This window comes from Dioscorea cayenensis, chromosome 15 (genome assembly GCF_009730915.1).
Source record: "Dioscorea cayenensis subsp. rotundata cultivar TDr96_F1 chromosome 15, TDr96_F1_v2_PseudoChromosome.rev07_lg8_w22 25.fasta, whole genome shotgun sequence".
In the NCBI taxonomy this organism is placed as follows: Eukaryota; Viridiplantae; Streptophyta; class Magnoliopsida; order Dioscoreales; family Dioscoreaceae; genus Dioscorea; species Dioscorea cayenensis.
In genome coordinates, this window is record NC_052485.1 from 14,052,149 (window position 1) to 14,072,922 (window position 20,774).

Genomic DNA, 20,774 nt, shown 5'->3' on the forward strand with positions numbered 1-20,774 from the left:
GTGAAGGAGAAAGGGGCGGACCTTTCAAGCTATTAATTGGCGGGCTACCGAGGTTTATCTACGGCGGCTGGCTACAAGGTTCAGGAATTCATTTATAGCAGCTGGCTATAGGCTTCAGCAGCTTGGAATGTGAGGTGCTCAGTCGCACGCGTAGACGAAGACGAAGCAAAAGAGGAATTAGGGTTGCTTTCATTTTCTTTTTTTTAAATCGTGATGAGTAGGAGAGATGGGAGGGTGGTTGACATGGATGCCATTGGGCATATATGTCATTCGTGTAAAGATTTCGTGAATTAAGTTCGGAGCATATAGCATTACTCTTCTACTAAAGGGAGAACTTCTTCTCAACGTGGTGATGCTGATTATGCATATACATCAATGAAGTCTTTTGATTTTGTTTTTGTGTTACATCTTATGAAGAAACTTATGGGAATAACATATATTCTTTGTCAAGCTTTGCAGCGTGAATATCAAGATAGCCTTACACCTTGTCTTAACTACAAAAGAGCTAATTCAAAACCTAAGAGAAACTGGATGGGAAGCTTTTCTATTAGATGTAAAATCTTTATGTGTTGAACATGATATTGACATTCCTGATATGGATGCTACTTTTGTTGCACGGAAAGGTCGAGCACGAAATCAATCATGTGATTTTTCAATAGGACAATATTACCGAGTTGAGTTGTTTTATGCTACAATTGATCATCAATTATAATAGCTGAATAGCTAGCAAGTTTAATGAGCATACTCTAGAGTTGTTTTTTCTTAGTTCAGCTCTTAACCCAAGAGATGGTTATAAGTCATTTAATATTGGCAATATTTATAAGCTTGCAAAGAAGTTCTATCCTCAAGATTTTAGTGAGCAAGATATGATTCTATTAAGACTTGAGTTGCAACATTTGGAAGTTGATGTTTTGAAAAATGCAGAATTAAAAGATTTATCTACTATTTCTGAAGTATGTCAGGGGTTAACAAGAACCAAAAAATCATGCATTTACCCTCTGACTGATAAATTAATTAGATTTGTTTTTACCCTGTCCATTTCTACAGCAACTATAGAGAGAGCATTCTCAGCCATAAAGATTATCAAGACTAGACTTCAGATCAAAATGGAAGACCAATTTTTAAATGATTGCTTGATTGTTTACATTGAAAAAGAAATTGTTACTAAATTTAGTTCTGATTCAATTTTATATGATGAAAGAGTGTAAAGCTTAACTTCAATGAATTAAATTAGTTTGTGTGAAAATTGAATACTAATTTTTTTTTTTTATTTAGCCCCTGAAAAAATTTTCTGGCTCCTCCCCTTTATCATACAAATGATAAAAATAACTTATAAAAAAAATTAGTAAAGAAAACTAGACAAAGATTTGAAATAAATTATAAGAACAATTTATAACGGAGTAGATGAAGATGACAAGAAATATAGCGAAATAATGGAAGATCTGAAGTGGGCCAAGTGGGCCAAGTGGGCCATAAAAGTAGAGTTTTTAAAAAATGATGGAGTTGTGGACCTTAGACATCAGAATATTAGATGCTTTTATTTTTTTTTTTTCTTTCAAGGTATTCTGTTATTTGATTTATTTGTTCTCAATCTTATTTAAGTATTTATACATCTAGCCTAATCTTCTGCTTTCAATGAATTCTTTCCCACTAAAGAGTCGAGCCTTAGTTTCATCCAAAAATTACGAAATATATTATAAGAAATAAAAAGAACACCTTGAGAAAACATATAAAAAAGGAAAAAAAATCAAAATCCTTTGACATCCGCACTTTGGCATTTATTTCTATTTATTATTATTATTATTATTATTATTATTTTAAAATCTACTAACTTCACTGGCGACTTAATGGCCGCACAATTAAGTTTTCCAATTTTTAGTGAAGACTTTAATGACGACCCGATTAAGCTCTTCAAAAAAGTAACAGTTATAAAATTTACCATATTATTGCTTCAGGCTTTCATCTTAATTTAATGGGTCTGTGTATGAAGTTCAAACTTTGTGAAAATAATGCCGCTAACCGAGCATGTTGATGTTGACTTTTCTCTCAATTTTTTACTAATCAAATTATTTTAAATTAAAAAATATTGAATTCGTTACTACTTCTATGTACGGAGTTATTTTAAAATATTTTTTCAAAGAGAGTCTGGAAAATCTAAGAATTATTATTATTATTATTATTATTATTATTATTATTATTTCTTTTTATATTCATGAACTCTACCAATTTTCCATAATTGCACCTTTGTTTTTTTATAACATTTTGTATATAAATGCTTAAAACTCTGAACCTTTACACTGTCAATTAATGATAAAGTATGAAAATTTGTTATTTTTAAATTTATTAATAATGGCAACAACAAAGTTATATATATATATATATATATGAAGTTTTTGTTTTTTGCCTGTTTTCTAAGCTTGCTCAGCTCTTATTTACCAACTAAAGAAAATGTGAATGATTTTTATATTAATAGAGATAGAAACCAACGCAAGCTCTCCACTGAGTAACAAAAGATTTTCTATTATTCCTTACTCTATTAACAAATGAAGCTTCTTTCTAGCAATTCTTCCTTTTATTTATTTATTTATTTTCCCTTTTTGACTTTTTCTAAACTTTAGGATTAACTAAATTTGCATTCACAAAATATCAGGAAATTTTCATATGTAATTCACAAAAAACTGCAAATTTTTTTAGGTACCTCCACAAAAACACATTTGCATCTATACCCTGAAAAACATAAATATTAATACACATACCCTATAGTACAAGTAAAAAAAAAACAATCAAATTTTTTTTATACATGTATATATATATATATATATATATATATATATCTCTTTTAATTGATTTTTGCCACAATGCATGCATACATTAGTATTTTGTGGGACGTTCAATTACAAATACGATTTTATATATACACATATACTCCTTCATAGGGGTATATATGTACCAAAAAAACCTAAGGAAAGTAATAAAAATGTGGGTACACAATTTATTAAGTATATTTTCACAAGGACATTGACACACTGAAGTATAACAAAAGGTTGAACACAAGCAAAGCAACAAGCGGTAGTACCAATAGTAAGTTAGACATATATATATATATATAGAGAGAGAGAGAGAGATTAATAGCTTCAATAATCTCAATCCATATTTAGTTAACATATCTAATGAACAAAGACCATCAAAACACATAGAGCTCAGCAAGCTCCTCCAAAGAACCACAATCAATATCAGCATTGTCAAGCATCCAAAGAAGATGATCAAAGAGCACAACCTCGCATTTTACGGCGAAGGTGTTATCACCGGACATGGATGATTTTTCAATAAGTGCATTAAAAAGAGGATGATTGAGATATTTCGAACTTATCATGTATCGACGACGGGAACTTCCGACAAGAACCACAGCATCATCACCGGTCGATATATGTCGCCATAGCTCATCCCCCTCTTCTCTATTAGACTTGGACCTTAGGCTACTATATGAAGAAGATCTCCCTAGTTGTTTTGAAAGGCTCTTGCACTTCCTTAGTATCAAGTTCAACTTCTTCATGTGGAGAAATGCAAAAGGAATTGTGTCTTAGAATGAAGAGAAAAAGAAGAAGAAGAATTTTGGTTGAGATATTGTAAATGCATGAAGAGAGTGTTTTGCATTTTGGTTATAAAAAGGATGAGACGTGAAGTAAGGTTTGGTGCTACATCATTTTAATCCTTTGTAATTAAAGAGAAGGGGCCCTTGCTACAACCACAACCACAGCTGGACTGATCCCTAATGTCATCAAGGTTTGTCAAGAACCTTTGGACCTACCTATCTACACGTGACAACCACACGTGTTAGAGACCGGAAACTTTTTTCGCCTGTTGTCGAACCGGTTTCATCAAACTGAATTTTGTATGTGCAGAGATTAAAAGGTTCAGAAAATAAGGTCTAATAGCTAAGAGATCAAAATCATCTAAGGACATTTTGAAACCTATTGTTTAAAAATGGTGATAATAATATACAAATAGGAAGGTTGAGTAGAACAATGTCAGAAATAATTAGTATTTTAATAGTTATGAGATGGTTTGTAAATGATTATTAATAAGCAACTAACTGAAGCAAAATAGAGTAGGAAGAAATCATGATAGTTAGGAATACCAATCCTTTAGACCAATTGATAGAGACACTCTACTGAAATAACCTTTAAGAAAACTAAAGGTTTATTTATGGGTTCCATATCCATAATTAATTTTTGTCTTAGGTACAAAGATGTATCATTTATTTGTTTATTTTTTTGTTATCAACTTGCAATCTAATAATTGAGCAAGGCAAGGAGCTGTTTTTTTGTTTTTGGATTCTTTATGGGTGTATTTGCATGTATACCCAACAAGATGTCCTAATTACAGATAGATCCAACAAACCACAGCAAATTTTTTGAATGACTTAACAAAATTTCTTCAAATCTTCAACTTGGATATTTAAATATTCAGATATTCAGCTAACCTGAATAATGTGGTGCATTAGAAAACATTGTCTTGACAATAATTCAAACCAATTCCACCAACTATTCAAGGTGAAAACTTAATTGCTCAAATGGTGAACTTAAACACGTAAGTATCCAATAAGTGCGTGCAATCCCCGAGAATTTAAAATAATAATCCAAAATGAAAGATTTCGAATTGCACCAAATCAAGTACATTTGTTCAGATGTTGGACAACTATGCAAATAGCTGCATAGCTAATAGTTTACTATGTAACAGCTACTTCCAATACATGAATGGTCAAGTATTTCTAAAATCAAGATTCTGATAAAAAATACGCCTAAACATTATATAATTCAACGTTTTGCAGGGGTGTATAAGCAAAATACGGGTCTGGTTGGTCAGTCAGTCTCAGGCACAAGGCCCTTGTCTGTACCTGCAGCTATAACTATTCACATGGTCTCTTCCCCAACTCCAAGTGGGCATTTAAAAGCCAACATACATATTACATATATACCCCTGTAAAAAATAAAAATTCACTAGCAAGGATATATCTGTAGTTTGTCTTATAGAATATCTACTGTATCCTTTACATGCTGATAAGAATAAAAAAATAGCTAATCAATGTTAAGTACAAATTAAAATGACAGGCTTGGTACCAAAGAAAAAGAATTGTATAAATTGGCTTGTTTAGCTTGGAAGCAAGCATATGGGCCAACCACATTCAATAAATGGAAGACAACAAGATAAGAATAGAATTGCATCACTTTCAATGACAAAGAAGTGTCATTCTATCTAACCAATATAACCAGTTTGAAGAAAGGAGTTGCTGGTGTCCATTATACTATAATCTGAAAAGATTCTGAAGAGATGGTAACAGTTGAATTCTTTACCTCTTAATTATCACATTTGTCAGCAGATTCGGATTTTTCTGATGAGTTGGCTCTGAGAAAATGAGAAGCCATCTTGTTCCTAAATCATCATAAAACAAAATTGTCCTTAAATGTATGAACAACAGATGCTGACCCACTACACTGGGTTTATTATTAATATGATCCAATGTACCAAACCAAATTGTTTGTATTGCTGCATTGACAAAATGTTTCCTGGTGAGTAAATGAGATTTAAACCATATAATTTATAAACTGGTATTCCTTCTTTGTGACTTTTGAAGGAAATTGATGTGAAAGAATCACCTATGATGTGGAATATTTGCAAGGAGTAGGATCCACACCGGTTTGCATGTAATGAGACACAAGCTGTAAGATCATTTACTTGGAAGTGTTATCATGTTTATCAAACATTGAACCGGAATAGCATGACATCGCCTTCCTGAACAATGTAGTCCTTTCCCTCAGACCTCAGCTGCATTCAAGGAAAACACATTGAGCATCAAACATTTATTGGACATTATTATTTCTGTGGCAATAGCCAGAGTATGGGAAAATGAAGGTGCATTGTAAAACTCACAAGTCCTTTCTCCCTTGCAGCTGCCAGTGAACCAGCAGCAACAAAATCATCATAAGCTACCTGATGCCACAATAAAATTTATCAATAAAATAGTTTATCAGATACAATTCGAATAATACCGCAATATAAAGGGTGGTTGATCTCAGATAACTCCTTGCAATTTTCATAAAAAAGAAATTTTAAAAAAAAAGTCATCTTCTTCAAGCAAAGACATATAGCAATATATTTTGCCATCACATTCTTTGTAAAAGAAAGCAAAGCACATATCAAACTATTGTAAATGGAAGTCAAAAGTTTCCTGATATCAAGTGCTTGCAACTGTATTTATTTATCATCAATCTCTTAATTTCCTGTAGGTGAATTGCATCCAGCAAAAAAATCTGAATCAGAGAAACACCATCAGCACATGAGTAGACAGTACTTACAGTCTCTGCTCGAATAAAACCTTTCTCAAAGTCAGAGTGAATAACTCCAGCAGCTTGAGGGGCTGTCATGCCTATTTAATGACAAAAGTACAATAATGCCAATCAGATCTTCATACTAGCACAAGTTGGCCTTACAATTTGGAAAAAAACAATAAACATGTTGCACAAACCTGCAAGGATAGTCCATGCTTTTGTTTCCTGCCAATAAAAGAAGCATCATGATGGACTAACTAATTCAAAATGAATTCTACTAAGATGAGCTCCAAAGCTGTCACCTTCTCTCCAGATGTAAAATAAGTCCGCAACCCCAAAAGATTGTATGTGGCTCTAATCAGATTCCCAAGTCCACTTTCATTAACACCAAGCGACTTTAAATACTCGATTCTCTCTTCTAGCGGTAGCTCAGTAAGCTCAGATTCAACCTGATATGGAAACAAATAACAAAAATTGCCTAAAACTTGGTAAAATTTCCTTCATAGTTGAAGATTTGTTTCATATATATGTGAAATCTCCCTTGTCAAAATAAATATTTTACACATGTACATATTCTTGTGTATAGTGTGCAGAACATAATCAGTCAAATGTTCTGTGAACAATGTGCACAGATGCAAATATTAGGTACTCTTGGACCCGTAGGCATATGAAAGCCCCCCCATTGGGATAATGTGCTTATCCACTACATGGTTCAAGAAGCTTTGTGAACCACAAACTGTTTTCTATTTGACATCTTCTAAGAGTTTAAACACTTGACGTTTAATCGCAGCCTAGATACAACAAAACAAAAAGGCACCAATCCAGATGCTCAGACTGATTTTAGAACAACTTTATATCTGGTTTAATTTTCCCTATAAATCTTAAATGATAAGCTCTTGCATTAAAAATAACAGTGATGATGATAGTAAATCTTACAATATGTTAGCATGCAATAAAACATCTTAGCTCAAATTCTTGCATTTTTTTTTAACTTCTGAGGACTTTTTAGTTATTAAAAAAAACTACCTCAGGTTTATTTTGCATGGAACACAATATCTCATCAAAACACAATATCTGAAAACATCCACATGCTTCAGATTTGACGTCCATAAACTTTCTTTTTGAGAATTGGAAAGGGGGAACAAAGGCAATCAAGATTTTCCAATAATTATTGTGAAAGCATGCCAGATGCTTATGTTGAATTTTGGGTCACAGAAGTTGCAACTTATAACTTCAATTATTTAAAGGAGGAAGATAGGATTTCAAATCATAAAGAAGAGGGAGGATGCCAGATAGGTTAGAGTTCAAAACAATACTAGCAATTTATAAGTAAAACGAGGGAGGCATGAACAAAGTACATTGAAAACTATAACATTTGACATAAAACAATAACAGCCAGCAAAAATGGTTTAGCGAAGACAGTAGCTACATTTTGTAGTAGATGTTGCAGGAAAAACAATTTGGTCCAACATTAGAATTCTCCAGTAAAATATTTATAAAAGCTAACCTAGACTAAAGAGGAATCCTAGTTTTCGAATTCCCTGGTAGGAAGAGAAAAAATGCTTTTGAAATGCAATGTTATAAAAATAAATAAAGCTTCATAACTGAGTGAAGAAGGCATGCCATACCTGTGCTGAAATTGTCACTATGCCAGATTGCAATTCTAAGGCAGCAATCATTACTTCTCTGACATAAGGATTGCTCTTTGGTTCAGCAAGGTCAGATTCGGCCACATTAGCTACATATATAACTGGTTTCATGGTGAGAAGACAAAGGTGCTGTATAGATTCTCTCTCAAAATCTGTTAAAGATACAGATCTTGCAGGTTTTCCATCCATGAGTGTCTGTTGAATTTTTTCCAATGCCGATTTCTCTGCTTCCTCCTGAAATTTGTTAAATAGTATATGGGGCCCAGTAATGCAAACATCTCATAACAAAACCTAGAATTTGAATTGATCCATTTGTATGAATTACCTTTACTTTGGATTGTGAATCTTTAGCTTTGCTCTTCTTAAGTTTTTCAAGCCTCTTTTCTATCTGCATCAGTTACAGAAGTCACATTATTGCTGTAACTGTACCTAAACCTCAGCAAATGTTGATAGACATAAGCAGTTTTCATGTTATTGTAGCATGACTCAATAAAGAGATGACAGAGAGGAAAAAGAACTCAAAAGTAACCAATAGAAAAATTCCTCCAAGCATAGGCAATAACAATAGATATTACCTTGCATCCATACCTGATCAAGATCAGAGAACACTAGCTCTAAATTAATGACATCAATATCTGATTTTGGATCAACTTTCCCATTTACATGAACAATATCATTATCATCAAAGCAGCGAACAATCTGTGAAACATTAACTCATGTTGAGTAGGACAGCTCAAGTTTCACACACATATACATGAAAGAATGAGTAATTACTCAGAAAAAAAAATAGCAAATCACAAAAGATACGCAAGTTAAGGTACTTGGTTTATTAATATAAATATTGCTTTCATTTTCTTTCCTTCTAGAAGGGTCCTATCTGACAGTAACTACATAGATAGTAAGGGTCTGTACTTTCACACTCTGGATTGGAATAAAGCAAACAAAAAGCAACAACAACAACACTATAGGTACCTGGATTATCACCAATTAACCAAGCCAAACCCCTTTAACAACTTTGGAATAAAGTGCAATAACATCTTTGCCTCTAGTCCACAATGCAAACTTCAAAATCCTAAATCCAAGTCATTCCAAGTTTTTACAACTAGAACCAAACATAACCTAAGTGATTATATCATCATCCTTGACCTGATAGAAAACAACAGGTAGATGAAATTTGAGTCTTCAAGATTTGTAACCACTAACAAAGCTTGAGTACTTGTTGTAGAATTTGAGAAGAGAAAATATTCGCCCTTTTCATTCCGTTTGAAGATCTTTTTGGATCTCCAAAAATAGAACTAGCTAACTAATGATACACAATCAAGGAGAAAAATCTGCTAACAAATTAACATCCCTAATTTCCTGATGGTTACTATATTTACATTACACAAATATACAGCTAGCATTCCAAAATAGGTTTCTACACTCCCCCTCAAGCTAGGCTATATATGCTACTCATAAATCTTGGAAATTAGGACGATGAAGACCTTTTGTTAGGATATCTGCAATTTGATGATGTGTAGGAACATAGTTGAGTGAGATAGTCTTGTCTTCAATTTTCTCACTTATAAAGTGTCGATCTATCTCAACATGCTTAGTCCTATCATGATGAACTGGATTCTTAGCTATAGCTATAGCTGATTGACTGTCACTCTTTAGATTAATAGGACCTTCCATAGTGATGTGAAGTTCCTGCAATAGTCTTCTTAGCCATATTCCCTCACATATGCCATGTGCCAATGCCCTGAATTCTGCTTCAGCACTACTTCTAGCAACAACGGGTTGTTTCTTACTTCGCCATGTTACCAAGTTCCCCCACACAAATGAACAATACCCTGATGTTGATCTTCTGTCAATAGGAGATCCAACCCAGTCTGCATCTGTGAAGACTTCAACAGTTCTATTTGTGGTTTTTCTGAAAAACAATCCCTTACCTGGATCCTTCTTAAGATATCGCAGGATCCTATAAACTGCCTCCATATGTTCGTTAGATGGGTTGTTCATTAATTGACTAACTAGACTGATTGAGAACCCAATATCTGGACGAGTATGGGCAAGATAGATTAGTTTCCCCACCAAACGTTGATATCTGCTTTTATCAACTGCTATACCATCAGTTTGAACTCCTAGTTTTGTATTAGGATCCATAGGAGTGTCAGCAGGTTTGCTCCCCGTCATTCCAGTTTCTTTGAGAATGTCCAGTACATATTTCCTCTGAGAGATTGAGATGCCTTTGCTTGATCTAGCTACTTCCATCCCAAGGAAATAGTTCAGATTTCCAAGATCCTTAATTTCAAATTCCTTTGCTAGTAACTTCTTTAGACAGCTTATTTCTTCCACATTGTTTCCAGTAAGAACGATGTCATCAACATACACAATGAGAGCAGTGAGTTTTCCATTTGTAATATGTTTAACAAATAGGGTGTGATCGGCTTGACATTGACGATAACCATCTTTCTTGAGGACTTTTGTAAATCGATCAAACCATGCTCGAGGGGATTGTTTGAGGCCATACAAGGATTTTTTGAGCTTGCATACTTTATTAGCTGTAGAGTCATTCTCAAATCCCAGGGGTATGTTCATGTACACTTCTTCCTTAAGATCTCCGTTGAGGAAAGCATTTTTTACATCTAGCTGAAGAAGAGGCCATTCCTGATTAACTGCAATGGAAATGAGAACTCTGATAGTGTTTAGCTTGGCTACAGGAGTAAACGTTTCTTGGTAGTCGATGCCATAAGATTGAGTAAATCCCTTCGCCACGAGGCGGGCCTTGAATCTTTCCACACTACCATCTGCCTTGTCTTTACAGAGAATAACCACTTACATCCCACAACATGCTTGCCATGAGGAAGAGTGGTAATTGTCCATGTTTCATTCTTTTCAAGGGCTCTAATCTCTTCAAGAGTAGCAGCTTTCCATTCAGGTATTTGCAAGGCTTCATGGACTGTGGTAGGGACTAGAGTCTGGTCAATCTTTGTAACAAATGCTCTGAAATTTGGTGAGAGCTTTGCATATGACAAGTGATGTTGGAGTGGATGATGTGTGCAGGATCTGACTCCTTTCCGCAAAGCAATAGGTAGGTCCAAATCTGACATTGAAGCTGGTAACTGATCAGACATAGAAACTGGAAGAGTGTCTGCCTTACCTTGGATATTTTCAATAGACATTGGAGCCGAGGAAAAATCCTGGTTATGCTAAGATTGTGCAGGCTGTAATTGTGACTGCTCTGGATGATGTTTTCTTCTTGAATAGACTTGGAGTTCAGTCTCCTTAGTAGGACAAGAAATTGAGACAGTTTTAGGTAAATTTGACGATGACTCGACTGACTCTGGAGTGATGACCATTTCTGGTAAAGGTGGGGACAGAATCTGTGACTCATCTGTGGAAGTATTTTGGATAAGAGAATCCCAATCCCAATTTTGAGATTCTGTTATGTTCTCCCCTTGAATTGAGGATTTAAGGTAAAAAGGTTGATGCTCGAAGAAAGTGACATTCATGGAGTGAAAGAACTGTTTAGTGAGAGGACAATAGCATTTGTAACCTTTTTTATTGGGAGAGTAACCAAGAAATATACATTTTGTGGCTCGGGGATCCAATTTTCCTCTATGTTGGGCATGGATATGGACAAACACAGAACAACCGAAGATTTTGAGTGGAAGTTGGGTTATAAGATGAAATGTAGGGAAAGCTTCATGAAGAGACTGGCTTGGAGTTTTGAAGTTCAGAATCCTGGAGGGCATTCTGTTGATGAGGTAAGTGGCTGTGAGGACTGCTTCACCCCAGAATCTTTTGGGAGCATGAGAGGTGAACAATAAGGAGCGTGCAACCTCCAGCAAATGATGATTTTTCCTCTCGAATGTTCCATTTTGTTGGGGCATATCAACACATGAACTTTGATGAATAATGCCATGAATTTGCAAATATTCCCCAAGGATGGAGTTGAAAAAATCTATAGCATTGCCAGTCTTAAAAACTAGGATATTTGTGTTGAACTGGTTTTGGATCATGACATGAAAGGATTTGAATATTTGACTTGTTTCGGATTTGTCTTCATGAGAAATACCCAACTTAGCCGAGTATGATCATCAACAAATAGCAAAAACCATCGAGCCCCGTTAACATCGGCAACTCGTGAGGGGCCCCAGATTTCACAATGTATGAGTGAGAAAGGGTGTGAAGTTGTGTATGGTCGAGAAGGATAGGAACTTCGAGTATGTTTTGATAACTGACAGATATCACAATGAAAAAATTTTGAACTTTTATGAGTAAACAATGACGGAAAAAGTCGTTCGAGGTACATGAAATTTGGGTGACCAAGGCGATAATGCCACATCATAACATCACTATCTTTATTTGACAAGCTAGATGATAAGGAAATGCTAGAAGACTGATATTCTGGATTAAGACTAATAGAATGACAAGACTTTCCTTTAAGAGACTCGTCATGCCTGAGAATGTAGAGACCTGCACAAAGCTCAGCATTGCCAATCATCCTCCCCGATCCCAAGTCCTGAAAAACACAAGAGTGTGCAGAAAATTTTGTTATGCAATCCAAGGCACTTGGAAGTTTGCTCACAGACAATAAATTGCAATCTAAATTTGGCACAAAAAGGATAGAATGTAAAGTTAAATTCTGTGATAAAGTGGCAGTTCCAACACCATCCACTTTAGAATAAGTCCCATCGGCTATTTGAACAAACATAGGTTTCTGGCATGGGTGGTATGCTGTGAGCAAGGCACAATTGCCAGTCATGTGATCTAAGGCGCCTGAGTCAATTATCCACATGTTTGAGTAAGGCTTGGCTACACCAAAGGCCAAGGAAGTATTACCTTTGCATGCCATACTACCATTAGCAATAATGGTAGAGGATGATGGAGCATTAGCTTGAGTAATCAACTGCTGAAGAGCCTCGAGCTGGTCTTTGGTAAAAGGTGTTTCAGCGATGGCAGTATTACCACGAGTTTCACGCTCATTTGGCTCTCGATTAGTTTTCCAACCTACAGGTTTGCCGTGAAGTTTCCAGCAAGTCTCCTTGAGATGCCCAGGCTTTCGGCAGTGGTCGCACCAAGGTCTCCCTCGACGTGGCCTGTTATCGTGCATATGTTGTGGAGGACCACGAATAGCATGAGCTTGAGCCGAGACATCATTGTGAGAGGGCTGCACATATCGAGCTGCGAGGGCTGAACCTTTAGAAGGAGGAAGAGTCTCAGGTTGTCACAACATAACCTTCCGTCGGCTTTCTTCTCGTCAGACTTCAGAAAATGCTTCCCTGAGACTAGGAAGAGGTTTGGTAGCAAGAAGACGACCCCTAACTTCATCAAGAGACTTATCAAATCCCATGAGAAATTTAAAGACCCGCTTAGTCTCCACAAACTTTCTGAATGTGGCTCCATCATCAGGGCATTTCCAATCATTGGTTTCAAACAGATCTAGTTGCTGCCAGTATCTTGTAAGATTAGAGAAATAGGTGGTGACACATGAGGTTCCTTGTTTCAGATCTTGAAGAACACTCTCCACATGAAATAGTTCAGAAATATTCTCATGGCTGGAAAAAGTCTCACGTGCGGCCTCCCAGATTTCCCAAGCCGTGGAATAAAGAAGAAAATTCTCACCAATTTCAGTGGTCATGGAGTCGATTAACCAAGACATGACCATGTTATTTTCAACACGCCAAACTTTAAAATTGGGATTGGATTTGTTTGGTGGCTTAGCAACACCGGTGAGATAGTCATCACGACCTTTGCCGCTAATGAACAACATAACGGATTGGGACCATTGCAAATAATTGTGACCACTTAATTTGTGGTTAGTCACAGGAAGAAGACTGTCATCAAGAACGGAAGGATTGACAGTAGATGTGCGACCCGAAGATAAGTTCATAGCTGTGTTTGTTTCAGCCATGATTAATATGGAACAGAAAACAGGAAACAAGGGAGAATAGCGAGGATGACCCTCAGGAATTGATTCAGTGGTGCTGGAGCTAGAGTTCCAATGAGATCTCTGATACCATGCAGAATTTGAGAAGAGAAAATATTCGCCCTTTTCATTCCGTTTAAAGATCTTTTTGGATCTCCAAAAATAGAACTAGCTAACTAATGATACACAATCAAGGAGAAAAATCTGCTAACAAATTAACATCCCTAATTTCCTGCTGGTTACTATATTTACATTACACAAATATACAGGTAGCATTCCAAAATAGGTCTCTACACTTGTTTTTTGACTTTTGAACATAAAATAAAAAGCAATCAATCTTTGAAGACTTCATACTGTTTACAGGCAGTTTACTAATGGTTTTCAACTCCAATTAAGAAATTCCTTGATGCATACTTGTATCCTCACAAGCCCTTCTCAAGTATATGTTGCACTTAATCTGTGCCATTTAACTCTAATACACTGTCCTGATGCCACCACTATCCTAGATGTGAAAGTCCAGTTCTAATCTCCACCATTAACCTCTGCCTACCCATCCATTCCTGCAGCTTTATGAAATGAAATGCTAAGAATCAATATAACTGCTCAAAGAGTTTTAACAAGGGTTAAAAATTTTGTTTGTTATTATTAAATAGCTGAAGCCATCACATAGTGATATTTGCTAACTCTTTCAATGGAAAAACAAACTTTTTCTAAGTATTAAATACTTTTTACCACAAACTATTAATTAAAAAAAAATGGAGAAATTTTGAGTGAATCAATTATCTATAAAGAAAATAAGAAAACAAAGCATGAGAACTGTACAAAGAAAGACAGAAATACGAACCTGCAATATAGAATCCACTTCACGAATGTGTGATAGAAATTTATTACCCAGCCCCTGCAACAGAAACAAAAAGCATATGGTCCATATGGAGATGGTTTCAGTGTCATAATAAGACATCAACTGTAGAGTTTATATTAAGAAATTTTCAAATGCATATTTCTCTCACTTAAGGTTGGTACTTAGAATCTCAGACCAACTATTCATCCATGTGATGCATAAACACAATTGACAGTGGCCCTAATTTGGTTAGAGCACTGCAATGTTGAACAGGCACTAGCTTTCTACAAGAGAAAATAAAGCATAGATAGATTACTGTTCTTGCAACATATTCCTTGAAACATCCTGTACCTTTGTTATTCTCTTTACACCTCCTTTATTTTCTTTGCCTTCCACAATCTCTTTTCTCTTGTTATCCATTTTTACATTAGCTTTTCATCTCTTTGAGGTGCTAAATAGTGCATCTACATTCATGAGTGTCAGATCAATTCCACATTTAATGTTCTATAAAACCTCCTATATCATTGTTTCATCACTCTCACATATTTGGATAATAGGCAATAATACAACTAATTGAAGACAGTAGTCTGAGTGTTCTCTGTATCTCCTTTATGGTGAAATGAACATGACTTCCATATGGTTAGCATGACAGACAACAATTTGTTGAGAGCTTTCAAGGATTAAGACATGATATTATGAGGGATGAGTAAAAGATAACTGTAAAGAATAAGCTTCTCACTCATGCAATTAGCAGGGCCAAGCATATTTTAAACATATTAACTTAACGTTTCTTTTCTTTAAATTATTTAAAAGGCATATGGTTGTACAAGAATAAAGTGACCAATTTAAGTGACACAAGCTTAGTAAGAGTAAAAGATGAAGTTCAAATACATCTTGGATTGGAGATGTATTTTAAAACCTGTTAACTCTCACTTCTGTTAACTCTCAAGTTAACAGGGTAAACCTCCTCCAAAATTCCAAGAAACTGAGGGTCATTTGTTTCCCTTAAATTGGGTTAAAAGAGGAGAAAGTTGTTAGGTGCAAAACAAATACAAATTACTTGGGTCAGATTCAACCAAAAGCTTAAAATGATAGGATAAAACACCCAAACCTAACCTTTATGTGATTACTCTTGAGGATGAGATATCCAAACTTAAATGTTAATATCCAAATTTACTAACTTCACATATACAGGACTATTAATTACACTAATACATCTCTTGTGCGTGCTAGTCTATTTTAGCTAGCCAACTTGTCAAATAAACCAATTAACCAAACTCTGATATCATGTTGGATGTGAACCAAATACAACTCAATTGGGGTTTAATTCAACCCGAAAAATTGAACTACTATAATGAGAGGCCCAAACTTATGCATTCATATCTACAATTACTACTTTAAGCAATGTCGGAGCATTAGTTACTCTAATATAAGATGGAAGTCCAAACTTCGTTGCTAAAAGTGAAACTATCTCATGGAACTTGCATTTTTCGAAAACGGATATAAAAGGAAGGCCCACTTATGCACCAAGAACTTCGACTTGAGCTTGAAATTTAAATGGATCAAACCAAGCTTGGACTAAAATAACTAAAATTGAAACTATCTTTAATTTCTCATTCTTAAACGCACTACTTCATCTTTCTCTATATAACAAACCAACTTCCCTACTATCTTTTCTCTCCCTGTCTATCTTTTTTCTATTTTTTTCCCTCAGTACACCTTTTCTCTCTACTGCAAGCACTCTCTCTATATTATCACCTCTTTATCTCCCACTCTCACGCCTCCAATTTTTTCTTCGTCATTTTGTGTCTTTTCCCCTTCCACCTAATTCCTCACTTGGATTCTATATTCTACAAAACAATTAGGACTCTAAAAATAATTATATTTTCAGTAACACTATTAGAGTTGCTCTAAAGCAAACACTGAAACAAATGGCAGTCATTTTGATTTGTACTTGAAAAAAAAAGGTCATTACCCACAACCTACAGTTTTAGGAAGTTAGAGGTTCATGAAACTTATTAACCTACTTTGCATTATTTTGGCAGTCAACCTGTCTCTAAATGAGATGGATAAGGTTCTTGTTGTTTCTACTGGGGAAGAATACAATCATGAGTAGAAATATGAATAACAATGTAGTCACTTTCAGCAATGTTTGAAAGGTAACAACTATAGGTGGAGAGAAAAAGTACTGATATTGACTCGCCACTCTATAAAAATGACTATTGCCAGCTGCATGTAGTTTGTTATCAAGGATCAAGCCTAGCATAAATAAAATCCAAATTGTTTAATACACTGGCAAGGTATCAATTCACACATAATGCCTTTAGCATGTACAGTATGGAAATAAAAGTGTATCTATCATGTTTTGAAGGAGATGGTGCATAACAAATTAAAATGATTTACCAGAAGTCATTGGCTTTCTATTATTCATTTATTTATTTTTATCCTTCTATCCACCTCGATACAGTAAAAGGAATATCTCCATAGGCTTCTCCACATATATCATGAATTGGTTGCTTGAAGAATAACAATTTGTGATTATTTACTAAAATAAGATTTCCATATTTAGTCCCAAATACAAGAAATGGTTTCATTCTATTACAATATAATGAAGAAGCATGAGGAGTCCAACAATAATATATGTATATATCTATATATATACAGCATATCATCAGATCAATAATTATACTTTATATAATTTACTAAACAAAGTTCTCACCTCTCCTTTACTGGCACCTTTTACTAAACCAGCAATATCTACAAATTCTATAGATGCTGGAACAGCACGCTGAGATTTGCTGAGATTAGAAAGAACATTTAATCGTGAATCTGGAACTGCAACTATACCAACATTTGGTTCTATCGTGCAGAAAGGGTAATTAGCTGCTTGAGCTTTTCCATTTTCAACCTGAAAAGGAGAATTGCAAAGTAATTATTACAATAGTACAAAAGTTTCACATTCAGAAAAGGAGTTAAGAAGAGAACACAAAATGGCCACAATAGCAAAAATAAAAGGTCACACTCATGCAGTTGTCATATGTACATATATCTGCCTATATATACACACACACACACACTCACACCCACAACATGCACAATACTCCCCAAAGAACAATATATAACACAGTTAGAGAAAAACAGGAAGTGGTCATTTCATTCAAATAAGCATCATCTTGCTTGTTGGTTAATAGCAGTACTCTAATTGATTGCATAAAGGCCATGAACAGAATTTACACTATTTAAAACCAAAAACAACAAAAAATTAAAATTCCTGTATAAAAAGGATAAAGACATGCTGCCAAAAAACAGAAGATGCATAAATCTGGAAGTCCTTTTACTATATTATATATAGACACCATAAATTTCAAATGGGTGAATCTGAGACTATGTAATTCAAGTTGTCCCAGCAATGATGGATTAGGTCAAATAGTTAACGAGAACAGATTAGCTGCATAAACTAAATAATCCAAATACCAGTAAGTGTTTTCAGCTAGGATCTCTTATGCCTCTGTTCTTACAAGTAACTTCAGTAGCCATCAAAAGCAGAATGATTAACCATGAGAAGTCCAGCAATGATGGATCATCTAAATACCAGTCTCACTTGATTCTGCTGGACCTAGCTGTTTTCAAATCCTTCAAAATCATCCTCATTTTAATCTTACTAGAGCATATAAACATCTATATCTCAACTGTTTCTCACTAACCATTTTTTTTATGTACAACTATAAAAGGAGAATATCAGGGTGTACATAGTCCAGAGAGGTGTTGATCAGGAAGCATAACTAATTGAAATTTCATCTCAAAAGTCTAAAATCAGGAATTACAGCATACCAAATATAAAGTCATGTAGTGAATCAATTCAATAGAAAAGTACTCCATGAAGAAAAGTGAAAAGGAACAAGGAAAAGATGATAGTGAAAGAGGTAAGTGATGTAGACTAAGTCAAACATCCGTTAAACCACGTAATACCCCACTATCTCATATCACACCCACGATCTCAAACATGTAAAGCATTTACTTGTTACATAACTGTTAACCCTACAGCTATAAATAGCCTTCCTCATTTAAATTGGGGTAGGATATTCGGTGGGACATCGAAGGGAGAGACTAGCATTTATTCTTCACTGACTTAGCCATCAGAGTGTTTGTGGGGAATATTTTCGATGCTATTACAAGCCTCGAGATCTTGAGGAGGAAAAAACTCAAAACCCCTTTCGTTCAATCTCCGAGTTCGAAGGTCTACAAGTTTAAAGTCAATCTCCTATAAATTCACTTTTGTATATAGACAACAACGATAAGAAAGGAAAAGACCAAATTGCAATAAGAGAAAAGAAAAACAAAAAGAAATTGATGAGGGAAAATAGCAATAACATTGCCCAAAGTTGGAAGTGTGCCTACGATTGACACCCAAGTTACATTCTCAGATACCAAATCACCACACAACCACAGCTACAATAAGTGTTGCTATGTTAGAGAACCCTTCTCCTTCTATAATAATCTTGAGAATGTTGAAGCACTTAGTGCTCAACTATAAAGCACAGAATTTGCTCACCTACCGTAAACACGTCATACACTAGCCATTTTTATCGTAACTAATAGTCTCACAGTGGTTAATATGAAAAATCTAGATTTAAATATGTAAGATTGGGTCTCTCATCTTATCAACTTAAGCTTTTTAGGTTAAATTGGACCAAAATAACATGTTTGATTTGCACCTAACAGGCATAAGATGTGTAATATTGACAATGAATATAACTCGGTCCTAATAAAGAGCGAGGATAAAGAAAAACAAATAAAACTCTATAAACATCATATTAGCATAACAAATAAAAAAGTACTCATGTTCAGATACTCGTCCATCTTTTATTCACTTGATGGTTGACGATTTGGCTATTTCCAAATGAAAAACAAAATGCAAATACACACTGATATAATGATGCTGACTCTATATCAAACTATTAATCCAACTCAACTCAGCACGTAACCAAACACTCGTAAAAGCCAAATTCTCACAACACAAACAGTATAATACTAAACAAAAGTCCAAATGTGTTAACATAGGAATAAAAAAAATTTCATTTTCTTCAACAAATTCCAAAACAAAAAAATGGAGAAAACGAAAAGCATAGATAAGGAATGAAGTTGGGAGAAAATGACACTCACAACAGCGTTGAAGAGGGTTGACTTGCCGACGTTGGGGAGGCCAACGATGCCGGCTTTGAGGCTCATGCTGAACCTTGAGCCAGAGGAGTAGAGCCGGCGCCATTGCCAATGGAGGAAGAGAGAAGACGAGCAATGAGAAGAAGAAAAAGAAGAAGAACAAGGGGTGCGCCCAAACCCTAGTAGAGTAGAGCTCAAAACCCTGGCCATGGCGAACGCACTTGACGGCGGGACGGCGGAGGAGAGAAAGAATGTGATAACATGAGTGTCCAATAAAAAATAAGTGTTAAAAAAAAATTTAAAAAAAAAATCAATTTGTAAATTAGAAAAAAAAAAGAAGGGAAAATTAGGGAATTACAAAATTAAGAAATAAAAAAAGTTTAACATAATCAGAATTATGTTAGAAAATAAACTTGTCAATTAATTGTATAAAGTATAAACAATATGGTTGTGTTTGACTGACTGAGTATAATATATTTAAAAATTTTAACTAATAAATAAATTTATGAAAATAATTAAATTTTACAATAATGAGTTGAGGTTATAATTTAAAAGTGATTTTGATTAAAAAATTTAGCTCACAGAAAGTAATTGTTCAGATATGTAAAGATATTAATTTCATATGTGTGCAGTGTCTGACACGTAGTTTGTTCAAAAAAAATTTATATATATATAAAGTTTCTCAAGATAAAGCTTACAAAATTTTACATTCTAAACATGGACCACATGGTATTCAGTTTTGCTTACATATCAAAGTTTACTCCACGGGGTATGGTCAGATGTTAAACTTTCAATTTTTGGTCATTTGTTATATCTCAATAAATATAAAAATTATTGTTGATAATTACAACTCTTGGGATTCTACCATCGTAATCTCTCAA

General features: G+C 34.7%; 2 protein-coding genes across 5 annotated transcripts; both read right to left on the reverse strand.

Moving 5' to 3' along the window:
* Positions 1-3,125: 3,125 nt before the first annotated feature.
* On the reverse strand, positions 3,126-3,711 carry LOC120277869 (auxin-responsive protein SAUR78). The gene has a single exon (XM_039284717.1). It carries the CDS (start codon positions 3,551-3,553, stop codon positions 3,185-3,187), a length of 369 nt encoding a protein of 122 aa, XP_039140651.1. The 5' UTR covers positions 3,554-3,711; the 3' UTR covers positions 3,126-3,184.
* Positions 3,712-5,133: 1,422 nt separating this feature from the next.
* On the reverse strand, positions 5,134-20,146 carry LOC120277437 (ribosome-binding ATPase YchF). 4 transcript variants are annotated; one of them, XR_005541510.1, is made up of 12 exons: positions 19,897-20,146; positions 17,453-17,641; positions 14,737-14,790; positions 8,567-8,677; positions 8,304-8,366; positions 7,958-8,212; positions 6,632-6,778; positions 6,527-6,554; positions 6,357-6,427; positions 5,932-5,991; positions 5,658-5,826; positions 5,134-5,433 (listed from the first exon to the last, which is right to left on the reverse strand). XR_005541510.1 is itself a non-coding variant. In XM_039284289.1 (11 exons), exons 1-11 carry the CDS (start codon positions 20,101-20,103, stop codon positions 5,758-5,760), a joined length of 1,254 nt encoding a protein of 417 aa, XP_039140223.1. In that variant the 5' UTR covers positions 20,104-20,146; the 3' UTR covers positions 5,466-5,757. The 4 variants fall into 4 exon arrangements, 1 of the variants encoding a protein (XP_039140223.1); XR_005541511.1 differs by lacking the exon at positions 5,134-5,433 and adding an exon at positions 5,434-5,547; XR_005541512.1 differs by lacking the exon at positions 8,567-8,677.
* Positions 20,147-20,774: the final 628 nt, after the last annotated feature.